This window comes from Lycorma delicatula, chromosome 10, assembly GCF_047948215.1.
Source record: "Lycorma delicatula isolate Av1 chromosome 10, ASM4794821v1, whole genome shotgun sequence".
In the NCBI taxonomy this organism is placed as follows: Eukaryota; Metazoa; Arthropoda; class Insecta; order Hemiptera; family Fulgoridae; genus Lycorma; species Lycorma delicatula.
Genome location: NC_134464.1, coordinates 81237402 through 81261044, shown reverse-complemented (window position 1 = coordinate 81261044; position 23643 = coordinate 81237402). Strand labels below are relative to the sequence as shown.

The 23643-nt window shown below is 29.0% G+C and overlaps 1 protein-coding gene across 2 annotated transcripts in view; it reads left to right on the top strand.

The window, feature by feature from the left end:
* norpA (no receptor potential A) overlaps nt 1-23643 on the top strand; it is a 101673-nt gene extending 78030 nt beyond the window's left edge. For both annotated transcript variants that reach the window (XM_075377918.1, XM_075377917.1), the window contains exons 14-23: nt 467-624; nt 1329-1535; nt 3387-3551; nt 5277-5481; nt 7899-8096; nt 10825-11005; nt 12010-12213; nt 14375-14540; nt 17182-17262; nt 21025-23643. In XM_075377918.1, the coding sequence (XP_075234033.1) occupies nt 467-624; nt 1329-1535; nt 3387-3551; nt 5277-5481; nt 7899-8096; nt 10825-11005; nt 12010-12213; nt 14375-14540; nt 17182-17262; nt 21025-21093 (1634 nt within the window). In that variant the 3' untranslated portion in view covers nt 21094-23643. The remainder of the gene's footprint in view (nt 1-466; nt 625-1328; nt 1536-3386; nt 3552-5276; nt 5482-7898; nt 8097-10824; nt 11006-12009; nt 12214-14374; nt 14541-17181; nt 17263-21024) is intronic.

Below are 23643 nucleotides of genomic sequence, written 5' to 3'. Positions count from 1 at the left end.
TTTGCTTGAAATTGTTGCTGCATTGCCAGAGTAAGTATGGTTTGTGTGTGCTAACATGTAGAGAGCTTTCTTACATTGATTTGTGTCATCTTTGGTACTACTGCTACATAGCAGAAAATCTAATGCAGTTTAATATTTCATAATTTGTGAATGGCAGCTAAGTTTGTGAATAAATTATTCATAAACTTATGAGTAACTTGGTGCAGTACAGTAACAAATATATTGAACTAGAAGAGAAGTGTGCATAAAATGAGTTAACTTTGCTTGTTTTGTATTAGAAATAAAGATATTTTCTTATTTGTAAATGTTTAATAAAAATATTATTATTATTGTGATCAATATCTAGCACTGGACTAGCAGTCCAATTTGGCATCCCCTGTTATTTAACATTAATTTAAAGTCAATTGTGTTTTTAGTTATTAGCAATAATCTTAATTTAAATATGTCTTTCTTATTTTAATTGTAGAAAAGAACATACATCATAATATGAGTTCATTTGCGGAAACAACTGGACTTGGTTATTTAAAATCTCAGGCTATTGAATTCGTTAATTATAACAAAAGACAAATGAGCAGAATTTATCCAAAAGGAACGCGTGCTGATTCATCGAACTACATGCCCCAGGTACTTTATTTAATATTAATTAACTTTCCACCTTCAAAAAATCATTTTAATAAAAAAGTGAAACCAATGGTTTGTTTTTTACAATATAGTACTTGCAGCATCATAACTGTAAAGGGAGAGTGTAGTAACCAGCCAAAATTTTGGTATTGAGATTTTTGCAAATGTCAGTGTTTCAAGAAATGTTCACTTTGTTCAAAAAACATAAAAAAAGTTATAGTAATTTCCAGAATATACATGTACAGCCTGCATTTTGATTAATATGTCTTGACTGGCTTAAAATAAATTCTACAAAAATGGCTAAAAAAATTTCTTTATGTGTGGCATTGATAGCATTAAATTTTGAATAAAATTAAAAAAAGACAGGAATAGTTTGTAATTTTTAATTTTTTGTGATTATTTTGTGTAATATTTATTGATCTTTATTATGATGAAAATACTAAGTTATTTAAAACTCAAAAGTTTTAAATCAATGTTAAAAATAATTTAAAATTATTTTTAAACAGTTTTTGCCTCGTATCTTGAAAACCTGTCGAGCCCTGTCTTTTGAGTGTCAGATACCATAGTCAGGTTTGTAAACATAGCTGTAATGTATGCTTTTATTTATAAATTTAAAAAAAATAAAAATTTATGATTTTATTTAATGATTTATTTTTTAATATAAAATAGTGTTCTTTTTTATATCTCATATATTGAAACCATAACAGGTATTTTGGAATGCTGGTTGCCAAATGGTATCACTAAATTTTCAAACACCAGATTTACCTATGCAATTAAATCAAGGAAAATTTGAATATAATGGTAACTGTGGTTATCTATTAAAACCAGATTTTATGAGACGTGCTGATCGAAGTTTCGACCCGTTCGCTGAATCACCTGTAGATGGTGTAATTGCTGCACAGTGTGCTGTTCAGGTATAATTTTTTTTTAAATAATTGTTTATTAATTTAGAGTAGATTTAACAAACCTAATAAATATTTGTGTAGTTGATATCTGAAGTATTAAAATAAATTGGTTAATCTGTTCAGTTGACAGTGTTTTTCTGTATTTTTTTTTTTTTTTAAATAATTTACTACTATCTCTGTTTTTATGAACAGTAAGTTATTATGTGTTTTTGTTTGTTTTGTCTCCATTATATTTAATAGATTATTCTGCAGTGTGATGATAAAAACAGTTTATTGAATATGAAAATTATCAATTCTGCTTGATTCTAAAGATAAGAAGCAGTTATTAAAAACAGAAAAATGAATTACCTAAAAAAAGCACTAAATACCATACTATCATAGTTTACTTATTTACCCTCTGTCACTTTTAAAATAAAGTTTATATTCATAAACTCAACTTTTGACACCTGTGACAAAAGTTTTGTTGCTCTTTCCTTTTTTTGTTATTCAGCAGTCACAGTGTGAACTTTGCCGCAATCCTTTTCATGTTTAGTCTGATTCTGCAAAATCATAGTCACAATTAAATGTGACAGTGCATAATTGCCTACCAACAACAAACATTCCCGGTTAGCTCAGAACCGCTGGTATAACAATGCCTACATGATGTATTACGCTCACGATGATGTATTAAGCTGTTCATAGCAGCATTTGATTATATTGTCACTTTTTCTTATGCATAATATAAATTTCAGGAATTTTTGGATAGCATCATATAATATTATATACGTATTGTTAAAATATTTTGTTGTCTGTGTTAGGTTTAACCTACATCACAGTTAGCTAGATTAATAAGATTTTACAATTTATTTTTTTACTTAGAACCATTAATTTTACTTTATTTTTATAATTATTTTGTACCAACTTTTAGATTTTATGTTAATATCTAATGCTAGCATAGATAACCAGATTAATTTATTATTTTATCATTATAAGAAATAAGAAAACTTATCAAACAACCGTTTTATATTCACAATCAGTAATCCATCCACAAATTTCATTTTCATCTGTGTTGGTAATCATAGTTTGATAGTAATGATCTAATCCGTATATGGACAATTCAAGGGCAACATGAAATGGCTGTTTATTTTGATTCAGTATTAAGCTCTGTTGCTGTATATTTTTCTTATATTAATATAATGCAGTTAATGGTATTTAATATTTTTTTAGATTATATTTCTCAAAGCAGCTATAACCCAACAATATTGTGTCTCTAAGTCTCTAACTTATCTGTCCTGAGAGAGGAACACAGAGATTCGTTTACTTCCTATGGTATCCGTAATACAGAAGAAACCCTTCTGTATTACGGATACCAATTTATTTATAATTTATTTATTAATTTAAATACTAATTTAGTAATGTTTCAGTTGTAAAATCAATCAGATTTTACATCATTTATTTCAATCAGATACTTAAATTAATGCCTTCCTGGAATTTTCCCAGGAAGGGTAGTGTGTTCATCAAGGAAGTTGCATTTTTTCAGGTGCCTTGGTATTTCTGGTGCAAATGTAACATATTTATAAGACTGATAATACCAGAATCATTTTGCAGTAATGTACTACTACCTTCACTCTTTTGGTTACAAATTTGTTAGTATCCTTATGCAAGTAAATTTGAACAAGATGGACTTCACTTCTAAAATGTAAAGAAACATTTTTAGAAGTTTTTTAATCATTTAAAGAGGTTTGCATTGCATAACAATCTTTCCAAGAATTTATCATCCTTTCTACCTATCCATCTTTATTTCATATTTTCATCTCTTCCTCTTCCAGATAAATAACAATGGATTAATATGAAAAAGATTGTTTTATGTTCTATTTTTAGGTTATAGCTGGTCAGTTTTTGTCAGACAAAAAGGTTGGCACATATGTTGAAGTTGATATGTATGGTTTACCTACTGATACTATCAGAAAAGAATTCAGGACTAGAATGGTACCCAGCAATGGTCTAAATCCAGTTTATAATGAAGAACCATTCCTTTTTAGGAAGGTAAGTTGTATTTAAAAATTTTGAGTTACATTTTTCTCCCACAGCCACTTTTTTCATATCACTGATTCAGTTATCTATTAATCAGAGGTGTCCATAAAAGATTTTTACAGATTTAAGTATTAATAAGAATTTAATAAACATCACTGATGTTACATTTTATTTAAGAGTTGTATTCAAAACATTATACAGATGGGATTCTTGGCCACATGGATGTGTTGAGTAGTTGAGAGAAATGAAATCTGATTTGAGTGGTGAGATGTAAGTTTAGAATACGATATAACAGATTACCACCATCATGGCCTCTATTCCTGCTTGATATGAAAAGTTTAAACTACAGAAAGTTGAAGACAAGAAAGTTTATGAGTGGCAAAATATAACAAAAATGTTAAATAAATGCATTAGGGATTTATTTGTAGTTTGCATTAAAGGAAACATAAAAAAATATGTCTTTACAAATATCTATTACTACGAAAATCATATAAAAAGATAGGATTGCTGACAAGGATTTTGTTATTGCCTTTCTTGATCATTTGGAAGATAACATTTATCTAGATAAAATTACTTACTCCAGTCTACTTTTTATTTATCAGGAAAGAAATAAACATAACATCAGATTCCAGGTCTCAGAAAACCCACATTTCAATGTTGAGCATGTTAAAGATAGTCCAAAAATTAATGTGTGGTGTGTGACAGAGTGACAGCCCATTTTTCATTCATGAATAAACTATGATAGCCTTATGATTACCTTATATGATTACCTTAATATGGTGTAAAATTTTACTTATCCTCAGCTGCAATATTTATAACCTAACATCATCTTATAGCTAGATGGTGCTTCACTGGCTATATTCACAAGCTATTTTCTTTTGTCAATTTCTGAAAAACAAATTTCCTAATTGGTGGTTTGGTAGTGATGGTCCAACAGCACAATCTCTGAGGTCTGGTGACCTCATCAGCAATATCTTTTTATTGGGTCTCATCAAGGATATTGTCTACAAACTCTTGGGTCATGGACATGAAAGATTTGAAGGTGAGAACCATCACTGCATTATTAACATTGATGCTGATATGCTTCATCATGTATGGTAAGAATTGGATTACTGCCTAGACATTCTATGCGTTGCCAGTGAAGCACTTGATGAATGCTTATGAATTAAGCATTCAAGAGCTGATTTTTCATGTAGAACTTTAAAGCAAGATCTACCTTACTTGGGAAGAATTATAATTGTAATTGTAATTATAATTGACTCCTTACCATTACTGCTTTCACGGCATCAATATTTTCTAATGTACGTACTGGCAGTACATGTTCACTACGTTTTTTCAAAGATAAACCAGTCTTTTCAAAGTTGTGAATACAAGTTTTGATTGCAAATGAAGAAAGAACTTGACCTTGGGGTTGGATCTCATAATATCACTGAAAAACTCTTTGTGCAGCTGTCGTAATGTCTGTAAAATGCCCGTACGGCATATGTACACTCATTGCTCTAGGTTTAACATCTTTCTCAAACTTATTTTCTACACTTACAGGGCTGCCAACATCAAATTCAAAATTTCCCATTTCTCTGCACCACTCTGTATTATTAAAATTTGAAATTTCCCACCTTGTAATTCAAGAGAAATTAATTTTATTACATACTGTATGTTTTTTCACAATTTGCTAATAATGATGTAAGATTGTAATTTATATATTCTAGATTATTTCGAAGTGTTTTATTTTTTCAGGTTGTATTACCAGATTTAGCAGTACTCAGGTTTGGTGTTTACGATGAAAATGGTAAACTTTTAGGTCAAAGAATTCTTCCACTAGATGGTTTACAAGCCGGTTATAGACATATTTCTCTTCGAACTGAAGCAAATTTTCCTATGTCACTGCCTATGCTTTTCTGTAATATTGAATTAAAAATTTATGTTCCGGATGGTTTTGAAGGTAATTTTTGCAATTTATATTACTGGTTTTTATCATAACTTATTTGTGACTCGTTCTACCATATTTCTATGTTGTTTTCTGTGTGTTATGACAATTTTTTTATCCTTTACATATTTATTTCATCTTAAGGTAGTCTCTGAAACTTTATGCTTTCTTTGTGAAAAAAAATGTGTAATTTTCTGAAATGTTAAACATTTAAAAAGGCCTACTGTTAGTATCAACCAATACTAATCAAGTTCAGGGATTGATAACCATTTTTCTGATAAAGACCGTGTATTATAACTTACCTGCATAATTTTGTACCTTTTAATACTTCATAAAAGATTCAGTATAAATGAATTCTGATTGTTAAAATGTTATCAGAGATTAGGCTATGAGATTACTCAGGTTAATTATCTTGGTACCAAAGAGATTTCCAAGTTAGTTCAGATTAATAAAGCAGCAAGCGGTTATATATTCAGATACTTTTGATTAATAACAGGATCCTTCTGGTCATGTAATTGAAAATGCTTGAATTATTTTTATTGGTAGGTTGATCACTTTATTCAAGTCTTATTTTCATTCAACTGATTCGTGTGAAATTTTTGTTTCATAGAGCAATGGAAATTACTTCAGTAAAATGTAGATCATTAATTTATTATATCTATTAATTTATTTGATTGTGTGCATGTTCTACAATTATATGAGTAAATTTGAACAGTTTTTAATCATATTCATCAATGTGCCTAGTATTTATGTGGTCAATAAGTACAATATTGCCTGTAAGAGCTGTAAAGAAGTCATCACTCTGTATCCAACTTAGTTTAACATTCAATAATTAACACCTATAGATAAAAGAACCCTAAATATAAAATATAATACTTTTAAAATCATAGGTTAATATTCCTGTCATTGATTTAAAACTGTTGATTGTCAACTATTTTAATTTACATAATGTATCAATCTTTCATTAATGACATCTCCTCTTGAAAATTCCATTCTAAGAACAACATTCAGGATAAGATTTCTGGATTTTAGATAGTGTAAAACCATCTTAAATTTACTCCTGGATACTAAAATAATTAGTAATTTTACAAATTGTCCAAATTTTTATAAGCAGTTCAAATATTTCAAAAGTGATTGTATCATTGTTAATAATCTTTCTAGACTTTATGTCATACTTATTTTTGTTTTGCCATGTAATCTTTTATATGGGGATGGTCAAAAAGTTCCCAACGAAAATCTTGAATCTTCTTGGTTAAGGCAGCGGTGTGAGGACGTGCGTTGTCATGCAGTAGGATTATGCCGGACTACAGTTTACCGCGTTGCCGATTTTGGATTGCATGTCTCAGTTTGGTGAGTATTTCACATTACACGTCAGCTGTAATTGTTGATACACATTCCATGAAATCAACCAAAATAACAATCTTTCCATCCCAAAAAATGGTAGCCAACATTTTTCGACTCAAGTATGAAGATTGCTTAAACTTTTTCAGTTTTGGAGAACTGAATGGTGCTACTGCATTCACTGTTGTTTCAATTCTGTGTTGGTGTAGGATATCCACATCTCGTTGCCCATAACAATGTGGGAAAACAAATCTCCATGTTGTTGATAGCGGTCCAAAAACGCTTGTCCACTGCACATTCTTTGCTCTTTGTGATGATCGTAAGCATTTTCGGTACCCAGCTTGCACACAATTTGTGATATCTGAGGTTTTCTGTAACAATTGTGTAGATAGAGGTGCATCTAGCATTCAGAAATTCATCAGCCAACATCAGAAATTCAAGTAATCATCAATCACTTATAGTACCACAGTTTTTAGTTTACTTGTTCAACAATTTTGTTGGTCTGAATACTGGGCCTGTCATTCTGCTGTTCGTGATACACATCTGTACGGCCATTTTTAAAGTCCTGACACCATTGTCTGACCTTTTCTTCACTCATTGTAGGTCCATACACTAGGCACAACACTCAATGAATTTCAGAAGCTGAAGATCCTTTTGCACACAAAAATCAGATCACAACGCGTGCTTCACAACGGCAGGAGAAATGATTATCGCAGACATTGCAATCTAAATTCACCATCTGGCAAACAACTACTGCATTAAAACAACTGCAGTGGCTTTGTAAATAGCCGATAGATGGCCCTGCATGCATGAAACTGTGTTCAGACCTCCTATTATTTAAATATTAGCCAACGGCCCTTACTTTAAGAATATGCCTTGTATATTAGCAGTTATTTATTTTGCCTTGTATATTGGCAGTCATTTTTTCCCCCTTTTATATTGGCAGTTATTTGAATAATGCTTATTTATTTGTATTGCTATAAAAGTAAAAATTATTCTTAAGTAATTCATTTTCATGTGTGTTTAATAATACAAAGCTGTTTAATAATAATACACACAATTTTTATTGGAAATTCTTTGATTTCTTTTAGATTTTATGGCTGCGTTGTCAGATCCTAGAGCATTTTTGTCGGCTCAAGAAAAACGTGCTCAGCAAATGAAAGCAATGGGTATTGAAGAGACAGATATCAGTACTAAAGATGTCGTTGAAGGTAAAGCAGGAGAAGGTGGTGGAGGAGCTGGGAAAAAAGGAAGTAAAACGAAGAAGCCTGGTGAAGAGGAGAAAAAAGGTAAAATTTCTTTATTTTGTTATTAATGCTGGTAAAATGTATAACAGACATTGTCATAAGATGTTGATATTTTATTTATTCCTATCTATAATTAAATTTAGGTGAACTATATGAATTCTGTATTTAAGTATAATAAAATTTCAAAATTCAAAAAACTAAGAAAAGTTTTATTTACTAACACGGTCAATTTTTATTTATATTATCTGAATTAAAAAATATTTTTAATGAATATTTTGTTATTGAAAGAACTTTCTTTGTTAAATTATTATTTATCTATGATTAACTGAACTAATTTTTCAAATAATATTACAAACTACAGTAATATTTCAATAATCAAACCTACTTTTTTAAATTTAGTTAATTAGGTGATGAATTGAGTTTTAAGTACCTATTTATGCTATAGATATTTAATTGAAAAATTATAATTAGCTGAAATTGAGATTCATAAAAATTGTATTTTTCTGTTATACCTAATACTAAACATCTGTTTTTTTTTTTAAATTATTTGTCTTTTTTACATCTCATGTAAAAAGAGTTGTTTCCAAGATTAATATGAACACTTAAACAAAATCAAAACAGTTTTTTTTTTTAAGGAATGAAGTGATTTTGATAATATAAAGTGATTTCAACTGGGAAAGCAAAAGCATTTTTTCTTTTTTATCATAAAAACTGTTAATAAACTAAATAAATTTAATCTTTCTTTTAATTTAAAAAAATAGATGTATCACCTGTCTTTCCCCTATATGGTTATGTATAATTCAATAAGTTTTATATACTACCATAAAATAATATTTGTTAAAATTTTGTTGGCATTGTTCTGTTTGACCTAATTTATTGATACAGTCACTTTAACCCTTTTGTAGTTCAAGGCAGCCATACGTTCATTTATTTTTAACTGTAGTTTTGCTTTAATCTGGAATTATATTTTATTTTATTCATATGAAAATGTACTTACTATTTGTATGTTACGATAATTTTTTTTCTTGAAGGCTTAGTATTAGACTTAAGTAATATAATTTTTTTTTTTTTGTTTATAATATGTGTAACAATCATTTTATTCTGTCATTTAACCAACTATCATTAAAACAATTAGTTAACTAATAATTATTATTAAAGCAGTTATAACATATCCTTGGGAAAAACTGTTATGTAGATCAGTGTTATATGTGGTATTTTAAGTAATGCTGATAATATTTGAATGGAATTTAGTGTGCTTTTTTCAGTTGAATATTTAATACTCTCAGACCAACCAATGCAGAACAGATATGATCGGCTCGTATCATCTGAATACTTAAGATGCATCCATGTATTTTCTTTTGTAGCTATTACTTATTTTGTCACAAATTTTTTTTATACTGTTGGTACGCTGATCCCTAATGTATTCTTACATTGGTAGTTTGATGCTAGTAGATGCTTAGTTTATTGTTGGCTATCGAAAAGGTTACATGTCTTTCAGTATGATTGGCGATTTTTAACTTATGGAAAAAACGGTACAAAGAATTTACATTAAATTTTGATTTAAGAACAGAATAAAGTGCAGCACCACATTGCAAATGTTGAATGTTTCTTTTGACTATTTTTCTATGAATAAAACATGGATTTACAAGTGGTACAAATGTTTCCAAGAGGGCCATGAAGATGTTGAAGGTGGCTAGCGCTCTAAACGTCCCAGCACATCAACAACTGATGATTACATCAGAAAAGTGAAGAAAATGATTATAGACAATCACAGAATCACTATCGGAGAGATTGCTGATGATTTTGGCATGAAATTTTGGTTCATGCAAGCAATTTTTTCAGATCTTTTGGACATAAAATGTGTGACAGCAAAATTTGTTCCAAAATTGTTGAATTTTTACCAAAGGCAGTGTCAGATGAATGCTTGCTCAAGAGTTGCTAAATGAAGTGAATGATGATCCAATACTGCTCAAAACGGGCCATAACTAGTGATGAAACATAGTTGTACGGGTATGACTGTGACTTCTCTTCCTATTCCCCAAGCTGAAAAAAACCATGAAAGGTTGGCATTTTACCTACATTGAAGAGATAAAGACAGAATTGGTGAAGGAACAATCTCAAATCTTTCTTTATAAAGACATGCATGAGATGCACATTTAACCAAATTTATTAATCTGCTTCTGGTAATATTTCGTACACACAAGCCAGCATAAGAGCATTAGTGGTCATTATACTGTGTAATTAAAAATATAATGAATAATAACCTTTTACTATGTCACCTGTTAGACATATGGATTTACTGAGTTATTTATTTTAGTGGCAGTTTTGATGAAAACAAGCATATTTCCATTATTACTTTTATTTAAAATGTTTTTAATAGTGTTGAGTAACATGATAATAAGTAATTTTATTTTATTTTTTGACTAGAGTGACTTAAGTCACTAGACTTAACCTAGAGTCCTTAAGTTACAGTTTTTGTTAGGATTTGATGAATGAAATTGAACACTCTCCTTCTCTCTCTCTCTCACCACCTTGCTCTCTCTCTCTATCTATCTCCCCTTTATTATTGAATTTAAAAGTACAATAGTAAAAAAAAGTTGGATTAATGAAAATACACGCATTAATTTTTTTCATTTATTTTCAATTAGAATAAAATTTCTTAGTTGAGCATGTTTTACGAATATGTACCAAAATAATTACTTTTAAGTGTTATAATTTTTATTTTAATTACTTTCAAAAAAATGTACTTACATTTTTATGTCATGTTTAGCTGAAGAATTAAAGTTTGAGCCGATAACGCTGGAATCGTTGAAAAATGAAAAGGCTTACCAAAAGACTCATCGAAAACAACAAAAGGAACTTGATGCAATGCGTAAACGACAACTTAAAGAAAAGATGGCCATGCAGAAGCAACAGTGCAGTGCTATTGAAAAACTTGTCAAAGGAAAGAAGTAAGTGCATATGTATATATATATATATATATATATATATATATATATGCGCATGTGCACACGCACACACAAAGCATACTAGAGATGTACTGCAAGAAGGAATGTATGGTAATCAGTCAAAAATGGGATATTAGTTTATTTGTATTTCTCAGCATTTCATGTCCCAGGGATCCCAAAAAAACAAAAAAAGTGTGAGTAATGTTAGTTGGAGGGCAATTTGTTGGTAAAATTTTATTTTGTTGCAATATCTCCTGGAGGGGCAGATAGTTTTTTTGGCGTCAATTTTCTCAAAATTTTGCAAACATAACCCTACTTTTATATTAAGCTCAGTACATGCTTGCAAGATTATTTTACGTTTAAAAAAAAGATTTCCCAAAATTCCACCTTCCCAAAAATTAAAAAAAAAAACTTTTGTTTTATTTATTTTATATTTTCCTAGGCGTAGTAGTATTGCAAGGCACCTCAAAAAATACTTCGGGGACAATATTGGGGGTGGGGGAACCAATCAAAGTTTAGAAATATTAACTTTTTGGTTTATTTTCATGTATCATTATTTTCCACTGTATAAGAATAAATAACCAATGCCAGGAAAGTATTACAACTTTGTTGTCAGCTTTATTTTACCTCAAAACCCTCTTTCATATCAATTGAGAAGGATTCTTCTTTCTAATCATTATATTTGATTATTTTCTTATATGTAATTTTCTTAATGTAATCGATTTACTTATTATACATACATTTTTATATATTATACAACATTCTTATACGTTGCATTTTCAGATGATATTTTAATTACTTTCCCAAAGTGTGATAAATATTTTTAATAAAGTTTTTTTTATTCTCTAATTCTGATATATTTTAAGCTGTTAAAAATAATATTAAAAATGTATGACTGAAACAACTAGTATGTAATCTTTTGTTTTCTTAAAATGAATAGTTTTGCTTTAGAAAGTTTAGGCTGATACATTTGTGTAATATTTCTTCTTTTATAATTTTTTTTCTAGTAAAAATGATCTAATGAATGAACCAGGTATTAGGAAACTTGTAACAGAACAAACACAACAATGGTCAGAAATGATGGAACGACATCGTAAAGAAGAGTGGGGTATCTTGAAACAACAAGTACAAGAACAACAAGAGGCTCTTACTAGGTTATTAGAAGTTGTTCAGGCTAGCCAGATGAAACAAATGGAGGCAAAACATGACAGGTAATAAAATATAAACAAACATCAGTTATTGGAAATCCTTTCATTAAGAACTTTATCTTGAATAGTAATTGATTGATTGAAGGGAATTCTGCTTTAAAAGTAAGTTAAAATTATTGTGTTAGAAATTTTACATTTAAAGAGTGTGACAGTAGCAAGCTCAACCCTATCAGTTTGTACAGTCAGTTTTTATTATCAGCTAGTGTTTGGCTTTATAAAGCAAGATAGTTTTATGAAATCTTAATGTTATTGTTGTATTCATTTAATATATTTACGTTTTGTATTTGTATTATGTCTAATATTAAAGTGAATAAAAAATATTCCTTAATTTAAATGAGTAGTGTAGATTAAAAAAAAATACAAGCAATACTAAAGGAGAACTGAAATGTATTGGTGACAAAAAATTGCTTAACTCTATATGCAAAATTTATAATTTTTTTAACAGTTTAACCTAAATTGTTTGAAAGTACTTTATTGGACTATTAAACAAAGAATTAAGGAAGAGACTACAAAGTGGTATATATTAGGAGCATTGTATGGCATTGAAACATGGACACTAAGAAAGGATGAGGAAAAAAGATAGAAGGATAAAGTAAGAAATGAAGAAGTACTGTGAAGAATTGAGAAAGAAATGCAAATGCTTAAAAATAATAGAAGGAGAACGATGACTTGGCTTGGATGCTGGTTGAGAATGGTGGATGGAGAGAAAAAAAGGGGAAGAAGGAGGTATCACATGATAGATCCAGTTAAGATCGGAGAAAGATGTGATTACTCTTAGAGTAGCACATAATTATGATGCATGGAGGACTCTAAAGTGAGGACCTATCAGATACATTGCGTAAGGACCCGCCAGAAGGCAAAACTTGTCACAATGGCTGAGACAAACTAAGGCCCAATCATTCCCATGTAAGCTTCCTGAAAAGTCAAGACAAAAAAGCTCCTAATTTTCAGTCAAATGTGATGGTTCTGATCACTGTCTTCTTCGATTTCAGCAGTTTAGCGTCTATTATGAGTTCTTGCCACCAGGTCAATAAGGAATTGGTCAATAAGGAATACTACCTAGAAATTCTATGGCATTTGCATGAAGCAATCGGAAAAAATAATAAATAAATAATAAATAATGCACCTGCTTGTTCATGAATTTTTAGCCAAAAACAACACTGTTATGCCTAAGCTTCCATACATATGGAACCGTGACTTCTTCATATTCTCCAAGCTGAAAAGAACTGTCAGAGTTTGACATTTTGTTAACATTGAAGAGATAAAAACAGAATCACTGAAGGAGCTAAATACCGTAATGAAAACTGCATTCCAGAGGTGCTTTCCAGAAGAATGGAAAAAGCACTGCTGGCACAAATTTATCTGAAGATGAATACTTTGAAGGTGACAAAATCAATATTAAATAAATAAAGATTTTTTGAGAAAAACTATCTGCTTATTTTTTTATCAAACATATCTTGTAATAAGCAATAGACAAAAACAAACAAATTAGGAAAAAATTATCAATGAAATTATTGTAGGTTGAAAGTCCCTGAAAGACAGCATTTCTTGATAATTGGAAACAGTAGTATAGCAAAATACTATAGAGAAATGGTAGTATAGCAAAATGCTATAGACTTACCTAAAGCATAACACAAATCCGAGCTACCATTAGTGTGCTGACCTACAACAAATAATATTGACATGTATTCACATCACATGTGAAATTTAAAAAAGGTTTTTCCAAAATATACAGTGAAAGTAACCAAAATGTGCTGGCCATAATTAACATATACACATAATTAACACAGACCCAGTATCACTGGTTCTGGGAAAAATCTTCTGAAATATGATTTTTAATTTTTTTAGTAGTTAAAAAATTTAGATAAAAGAAGGGGTTTTACTAATATTTTGATATTAAAGTTGCTTATGAAGCCATAAATAAATATGATGCCATCAAGCTCCTGAATGAATGCGTGATCTTTGGAGCCACAGTATGCCATATGGTGCTGACTCGATGTAATGTTATTTACAAAAAAATTATTTTATTAATTAAATAAAATTAATTAAAAATATAAACTGAATTAATTACTTAAGTTCATAGAAATTTCTATTTTCCTATTGTATTTTATGAGGAATCATTTAACTCTTAAAATGTAATTATGGCTCCTAAATTTAATTACAGGGAAATGAAGGAAATGAACACTCGGCAGGCTAAGACCTCTGTAGAAACAATGAAAGAAGTACAAAATGATAAAACATTAAAAACTAAGGCAGAAAAAGATAGACGACTTAGAGAGAAAAAGCAAAATAACACCAAAAAATTTATGGATGAAAGGAAATTTGCTCAGGTTTGTTATTTTAAATTTATACATTTTTTTGAATATATTGAATTCAGTTACATCTTTATAATTGTGTGAAAATAGTTTTAAATTATTCAGTAATTTTAGTGTTTTTATATACTATGTTTTATGATGCTTTTCAGTTGAACTATGTATGCTACACAATCATAAGATTTTTTCTCCTGTGTTTGTCTTTTCATTTTATTCATTATGATCAAGTCATAAGTTTAACTTCCATTTTATTTTCTAAAAAAAGTGAAAGTATACAAATAACTTAAAAAATTTGAAGCCAAGATAAGATCCATTATGATATTAAAAAATAAATAAATAATAGTTATAATAATCATATAGTATCATAATACTATACCATATACTCGTATATTACTGATTATTATACCATATTATCATATACTATAATAATCATATAGTATCGTATATCATTTTATTCAGAAAATTATGGATTATATGAAAATATAACAAGAAAATTGCTTACCTTTATTCTTAAATTTTTACCTCCTGATAACAATTTATTTTTTACATTTTAATTTTTTTAATAATTTCACAGTAAAAAACTAAAGACAAAAGGTTTTAATTAAAAACTGAGATGCAAAAAATGCAAACAGATTTGTTCTGAGCACAAATATTATAAACATCATATGACTTGCTTACAAAAAACAAAATTTTTAAAAATGAAATCATATACACGAGTAAAATGTTTTACCTTTTAGAATTACCAATTAGAATTTTTCTGTTCTTCCAGTTTTATGGGTCTCCAAAAATGTTTCAGTTTATGAAACCATGTGGGGTGAACTGCACAATTACAGGCTGGACACAAGTAATAACTTCTTTTCCTTTTTACTACTGGATCACTTAAATAAACTTCACAAAGACATCCTTCCGACCAGGTAGATGAACCAAAGCGTGCTCCTCTTTGCAACAATATGGGATCGGAGTTGGAATCAATTCAGGCTCAGTTACTTCCACTAAATCTTTTACATCACTTACTAAAAAGTCAAATCTTGATATGGCATTATCAGTGTTATTTTTGTACAAAATAAAAGGTCAATGTCAAGTTTTTTGTTAGCAAAAATTTTTTTCAAATACCTGTGGGGACTTCCGGAACAGGAATAATGGTAAACAGATTTGTCATTATTGTTTACCCCTTTCGTTTTCAAATAGTATTTGTTAGTTAGAATTGGTTTGACTGTCTCAATACCACTTTAACTTTTTACTTGAGGGTCTTCTGCATGATAGCCAGTTGTTAGCAAGTAAACTGGTTTATAGGTATTCTTTTCTTTCTAGTCAACCAAAAGAATTTCTTTATCTATAATAGATACTTTTTTGTACATCACGTTTTTCTGCCAGCACATCTTTTAACAAATCTTTTGAATTTTTATTTACAGTTCCTGTAAGGATTGTCTTTTTCATACAGCTCATGAACCAATGGCAACTTAATAACTTATACAGAATACATTATATCCTTTATTCAGCAATCTATAACTACTCAGTTAATCCATGTTAAACTTTTGGGTAAAAGGACCACCATATTCATGCTGCAAAAATTCTTAGCCACTATACATAACCATGCATAACCATGCCACATTGTAAACATAACTTGTGTCACTGTCACATAGCTCAAATTTTTTATCTCAAAACTAGCATGTTTTTTATTTGGCATGTACTGAATAACAACACATTTACTTTTCATACCAATAAGGCAATTAATATTTTCATCAATTGAAATATTTTGAAGTTATATAAAATATTCTTTGCAAGTTTTGTTAATGGAATCAAAAAAGAGTCTGATTTTATGTCACGCATTAAAACCTTGCTGGTTCTTTGGTACAGACGGTTGTGAGTTGAGATGTAATATGAAATTGGCTGATAAAAAACAATATCATGTCATGGTTGTAGAAAAAAATGAAATTTGCTATGATTTGAAAGTTTTCCAGTAATCTGAAATATTCTTTTTCCTTATCAGACCCATATTTATAACTAAAGATATAAATTTTTTTTTTAATTTCTTGGGCAGAAAACAGTCAATCCAATTCTGATGAAAAATTTTTTTCAAATTCCCAGATGCTCTTTTATTTTCAGTTATTTTTTTGGCATAAAAATTAGTTCCTTTTACCAGTAAATTCCATATTATATTATTAAAAAAAATTAAATAAAAATAATTAATTGGCTGACTGTTTCTGGGTGGACAATTCTGTTTCCCTGGGTTCCTCAAAGTAAATTTTTTGAGATAATACAAGAGTAGGCAGTGTTGGATACACATGAATTTGTTTAGATTAGGTATGTGACTGATTATTTTTTATATCTGAATTAAAACTTTCAAAATCACTAAGATTTTCCACTGAAAGTTTATCTAATAAAACGTTATCGGGAAAATCTAAGGCTGAAATATCACTTTTCATTATCAGAAATTTCAAGTTTCAAGTCACTTTCATTACTTAATTGCTTTTCATTATTCCACACTGTCATGGAATGTGCAGTATTGTTTTTTGAATCTTACTCACTACTATAACTTCATTGAAAGATTTTCTAAAAATATAATTCAGAATTAATTTTTTTTATTATTAATTAAATTTAATGCCTTATATTTTATTGTGAATGATTTTGTGTAAATAATAAATAATTACTGTTCCAGATGAAACAAGGCAAAGAAAAAGACAAACTTAATAATAAGCACGAAAAACAGAAGCAGGAGTTAATGAAGGAACTCGGCGATGTAAGTATTTGAGTGTTTTACATGCATAAATTCACTAAATTTTTTTTAACATTCATTAGTCAGAACTGAAGCATTTCTATTCACTGCTTTTTATTCCATGGCAGTCTCACAACTTCAATAAACCTGCTGAATTCATTTTACTTATTTTAAGATTATGTACTTCATAGCAGATCTCAAACCCAATTAAATTTGGTTATTGGGTTATAAGGCTTTAGTTATAAGATTCCCATTAATTATGAATTTTATCATCAGAAATCTTAACATTATTTTTTTGATCATGGATCAAACTTGTCTAAAATTATTATCTGAATTTTTTATTGCTTCTTCTACGTACAGATTAAAATATTATGGGAGTAGATTACATTCTTGAATCTTTCCATTTCCTATATTAAAACTATAATTTACATATATTAATCTTCACCTTTTAACTACCCTTTAACTAGAGTTACTTTATAAGTAACTCTTCTTTCCTTGTGTTTCAACACAATCGTTTCTTAAAAGCCTATAAATTCTTTTCATTGCTTAATGTAAAATTCTTATTCCTAATCTCTGGTATGACCTCTTGGGCAGTCTTAACCCAAGGATCTGATTGAAAATTATTTACACATGAGGTATCACTAAAAAAAGAGAAGAGGAAAAATTATCAGTAATTTTCTATCACTTTCAGTTGTGTAGTACTCAAAACCTAAAATAGATTAGCTTGAATTTATTACCAAAACTGAATTGATTATCAATTAGTTAATGCTATCAAAAATACTGAAAAACATTCCTGCTTTGCAGCAGGAATCATTCCTTTGACAGCTTCTTCATGGATACCTACACATTACAGTAGCTCCTACACTATATCTGTCTACTTCTCAAATGCATGAAAATTTGATGTGAAGGAATGCCAGCTTATTTACATGAGCAATATTTGTAACTATGTAACATAGTGTAGCTATTGGTTTATTGCATTACATAAAACTGTGTTTTATGAATCAGACTAGTTTTGAACACTTACTTTAGTTTTCTAGTATACGTTCTATCTTTAATTCTTCTAAACATTGCCCTAACTGGTTATTTTAATAAATGAAATGACAGTTTTTAAACAGTAGTTTCAAATTTAAACTTTCCCATCTTTAGTATACATATACTATTGTTATTGAAATAACAGAGGGCATTTATTAATTTTTTCACTCAGATATGAATGACTAATTTATTTCACTGAAACAATAATTTTCTTATGATTTCTTGGTTTACATTTTGCTCCTACTACATAATTCTTATGTAAAAAATTTATAGTGCTCTAAATTTCCTGTCTTAGCATGTAATTTCCTCTGAAATAAAAATAATATTAAGAAATTCTTACTTCAACCACTTCCGAACTCCTCATTTATATTGTGATTCTATGCCTTAGATCCTCATTTCTTTGGAGGGATCTGATATCCACATCTCTCTGATGGTTAATTTGCCATTTAGTTTAGTACTACAATTACCTTTTTTCAGCATTTTTTTTTACTTTTCAACTGGTCTGGAGCACTTAAGTTTTTTCCATAAGTATAAGGTATAATTGTTTCTTTTATTCATGTGTGTTTTGATACTTATGTTTTTGGGTTGATTGACAACGGGCAGAAGTCGTCTTAATAGCATAGACAATCTATGTGAAGGGTTGGCTGTAACTTGCTGCCACTAATCAACTTTCTAGATGCATACTACCTGTACCTGGCTGTACCTCATTGGTATTTATTCATTTTTCATCTCCCTTCAATCTTCTGACGTTAAACATACGTGCACTGCTTTCTGATCCATTAAGCTATTCGTCCAGTATATTTTGCATATTTCCATAGTAATAGAAAATCTGCTTCCTTGGCAGACAGTAATTGCTGCTAAAATGATAGGATACATATAGATATTACATTGATATAGAATCCATCAAAATACAATAATAACTTATTTGGTAAGGTTTTGGATGTAGACATTATGAGTTTTAAACACAAAATTTATTGTGGTTCCTACCACATAAAATGTCTAACAAACCAAGTGTTTCCGTATTAATGTATAAAAGTATCATATTAACTTTTGTACTATTATTCTTTTCGTTTATGATACAGAGTGAGCAACATAAAACCAACCCCATAACGTAACCATTGTAGAATTGGTAGGTATGTTGGAATAAAATTTTATGAATGATACAGATAAATTAAATTAGAAAAACAAAAAATGTAATTTAAATGTTACATTTATTTACCTTATTGTTACAAAATATGTTCAAAATGACCACCCTGGGCATCAATGCACTTTTGTGCCTGACTGATCATATTGAAAGTCATCTGATGCAAAACGTTTTTGTCAATTGGGTTGATTTCTTGTTGAATGTTCACCTTCAGTTGATCAATATTGTAGAGATTAGATGCATAAACTCTCTCCTTTAAGTAGCCCCAAAGGAAAAAATTACAAGTAGACAACTCTGGGGAACTGGGAGGCCAACGTCCTTTGCTGACAACTTGTTCATTTGTGAAAGCTGCATAAATGCGATTTAGTGAAACATTTGATATGTGACACATTGCTTCATCTTGTTGGAAGAAGCTGTATTATTTTTTATTATCAATTAATTGCTCACAGAATTCTTCAAAAATTGTGAGGTAAAGTTGTGTATTGACAGTCCAGTCAAAAAATATTGATCCCACTGTACGATTACTGGAAACGGCACACCAAACCAATTTTCTCATCGTGAAGTGGACACTCAAATCTCTTGTGAGGATTCCTCACCATCTAATACCTACTGTTCTGCGAATTAACTTGGCTGGGTAAATGAAACCGTGCTTCATCTGACATGAAATATGACATCGGGTCTATCTACCAACAATGTTTTCAAGAAGACAGTTACAATAATCAAGTCGTTTTGGTTTGTCTGTCTCTTTCAGTTGTTGCACAGTTATAACACTAGATTGTTGAGATAACTTGTATAGTGATTTTTTTGGACTGGGAGTAATTCCTTCAATATTGGTAATGACCTGTGGAGTCCTAACAGAAGGTTGCCTATTTTGTTTTCCATTTAAAACTGGACCTGTTGTACACCATTTTTTAACTAAATCATGTATGCTACTCTCGCTGGCATACAGGTATTTGGAAATGTTTCTACGAATACTTGACATGATTCTTCAAACGATCCAGAGCGAATAAAGGCCTCATCTATACCTATCCTCTCCTGAATTGAATAAGGCATTTTACACATACACAACTGCACTCACAATACTGCATTGACATGTAACCACCTGACAAACGGCAGCAACAATCAGTAGTAACATATACATCCACTAGTTGTGCCAATTGTGTGTCTTTCATAAATAGTATTGGGTAGTGGTTTCATTATGGGTTTGGTTTTATGTTGCTCACCCTGTATGATGCAAGTGATTTTTAACATATTTTTTGTATTTTTTTAGCTAAATAATAAATGCACAAAATGACAACAGTTATGAAATAAATGACAATAGCTAAACAAGATAGATTCTCTAAAATGTCTGTTCCAGTGATCATTCAAAAGAGTTATCAAAACTATACTACAGAAGCATTCCACTTTTTGTAAGACCAAAATGGATACAACACAATCTGCCCAAGTATGATATACCTGATCTGGTGAATAATATTTGGATATGGGATCTAAAGTTTTGACTCATTAAACTTAATATTATTTTTAAGTTAGTTTATTGAACGATATTCAGTTGAAATAATTTTTTTTACTCATAATTATGTGGTTAATCCTTCCTTTTTTAATATTTACAGATGCTTGAAATGTACAAGAATGAGGAGATAGAGTATGAGCTCTCTTCCAAAGTTGAATTCTTTGCTTAGATTATTCATCCATTTGTTATTATACTGCCTACATATTTAAATTAAATATAGTGTGGATATGAGCAGATACTGCTGATTCGTCATCTCATCTTCCTCCTTCAAAACTGTCTAGTCAAATCGATCTAGCCTCTATTTGATAAGTTAGTTCAAAATGAGCTGTATATGTTCCTTATTATAATGATATTAAAATATTTTTATTTATATTAAAAAAAAAGAGCAAAGCCTTTTTCAAGCTTGAAATACTTAGTAATTTATTGTTAATTCTTTATTACATTTTTATTTTTAGATTTGTCTTATTCTAGTTAGTTAGTCAGTTTGCCCATGCTATGTGTGGGCAAATTGTTTTTTAGAATAGTATTGTCCTAACTAGTTACAACACTAATAGAAAAACAACGCATCTAGATCACTAAAACTACAAAATTAATCTACACTAGAAAAAATATTTAATTACATGAAAAACAAATGATGTACTTCAAATAAAAACTAAAATTCCATTAAAAAAAATTAAAATCATCACACAGTTTAGAAAACTTATATGTTAATTTTGTAAGGATTACTTTGATGGATGGTAAAATCCACAGTCTTTTATAGTACTTGTGTGTAAAACTTTTCACACAGATTAATTATCACAGATTTTTTTTGTTTGTTACATCAATTTATAAACAAATTATCTAACTAAAATAATTAGTTTTAAAAATGTTTTCATATTAATTAAAACTTCTAGAATTATGTTTGTTTTTTGGAGAAAATCAATTACTGTAGTAAATAAATTTATTTATAGAAGCATTACTACAAACAAATTTTTTTTTAATCACAATTGTGACTTAGTTTTATAATGTGAATTAGAATCATCATGTGTAAAATAATAACCATGATTTTTAAAAACCTTTATAAAAAATATAGAACTAATTAAACTGTATAAGTCACCTTAATTATTTGTAGATGAAGAAATAGTTTTAAGGAGAATGTTTATAACATATTATTTATGTCATATAAAAAAAATTCCTTTAAACACATACAGTTTCTTAGACTGACATTACCTTTTTACGCTGAAAATTTCTATTACCAATGAAGGGTTATTACTTAAAATTCAGAGAAATTGTCCTTCAGTAAACTTGATTTTTCTAAAAAACAAACTTAAGAGTAAACACAGTTAAAAATATTTTTCTTCAATTAATTTTTATTCTAAGACCAAAATTAAAATATGTATTTTTCTATATGAATTAATTATATTTGATTTATCCTAAGATTTTACATAAAAATATATTATTAGATTTTAAGATAAATCATTAGAACATGAAAGTATTGACATATAATGATGTTAAAAATATTTATAGTTTTTAAATTTGATTGCTTTAATATTAAATTACAAATTAAAATATATGATTATAAAAATGTGTATACTAATAGTTGCTAGAATTCTTATTCAGTATTACATTTTTTTTATGTGAAGGATTTATAGCATTGACCTTAATTGATATGGCAGTTCTATGATTCCCATTCCTACTCATGTTCCATTATGAATCATTAATTTTTTATTCATCTACTTATTTTAAAATAAGGACCACTCTTAGCCAGTTGTTTAATTCTCTGAAGGTCAGGCTATTTCACAATGTAAGAGTATTCCAAAATACATGTTGGCTTTTTGATAAGTTGTTCCCAGTTATGATTCCCAGCATTATGGTTATGGCATTTTTCACCCATCTTTTCTTCCGTATTAAATAAATTCTGAAGTATGTCCAAGGTCATATTAGTGATAAATTAAAATAAAATTCTTAATTAATATAACTACAAAAAAAGAAGTAATCCTTTATTGATCGTAGAATAACATTGAGATACTTTCTTTTGATTACTAAATAATAAGAGAAATCACTTTATTTGTTATTGCTCGTATCTAAACAAATACATGATTGTATTTCATTAATTAATTATTTTACAATTTAATTATTCCAGTTTGCAAATAATACAATTTTTATAATGTGGCATTTTTCATTGATTATATTGCGTAATAATATTTATTAATGTAATATATTTATGTACTATATCTTATATTTCAGAGGGATAAAAATTGGAAAGCAGGGAAATTTAAAAAAATTTAATTTAAGTGAATGATACATATTTCTACTAGAATTTCTATTTCTACTAGAAAAAGTGGTAGGTGGGTCAAAAGTGGTGGGTGATACTGGTTATTGATCTGAATGATACACATTTCTACTAAAACATTCATGATTTTTATTTATTATTATTATTATTAATAATATCTTCTATGACTGCATAGGATCACTTTTGTCAGTCCATTATCCAAGTCTCTTCGACAGGACTGTTTGGGTCTTGTGGTTCCCTCAGTACTTTTTGATACATTCCAATCTTTGAACCCTTTCTAGTCTTGAAAATGTTCATGTTGTGAGTTTTTTTTGTGAGTGTGAAGCGAATGTTTTTGTTTCTTGATTTTATTACTGTTTATGGTTACTTCTTTTAATCATGTCGATCTTTGGGGCATAATTTCTTTCTTTTTGAATATTGTTTTGAGGCCAATTTTATTTGCAATGT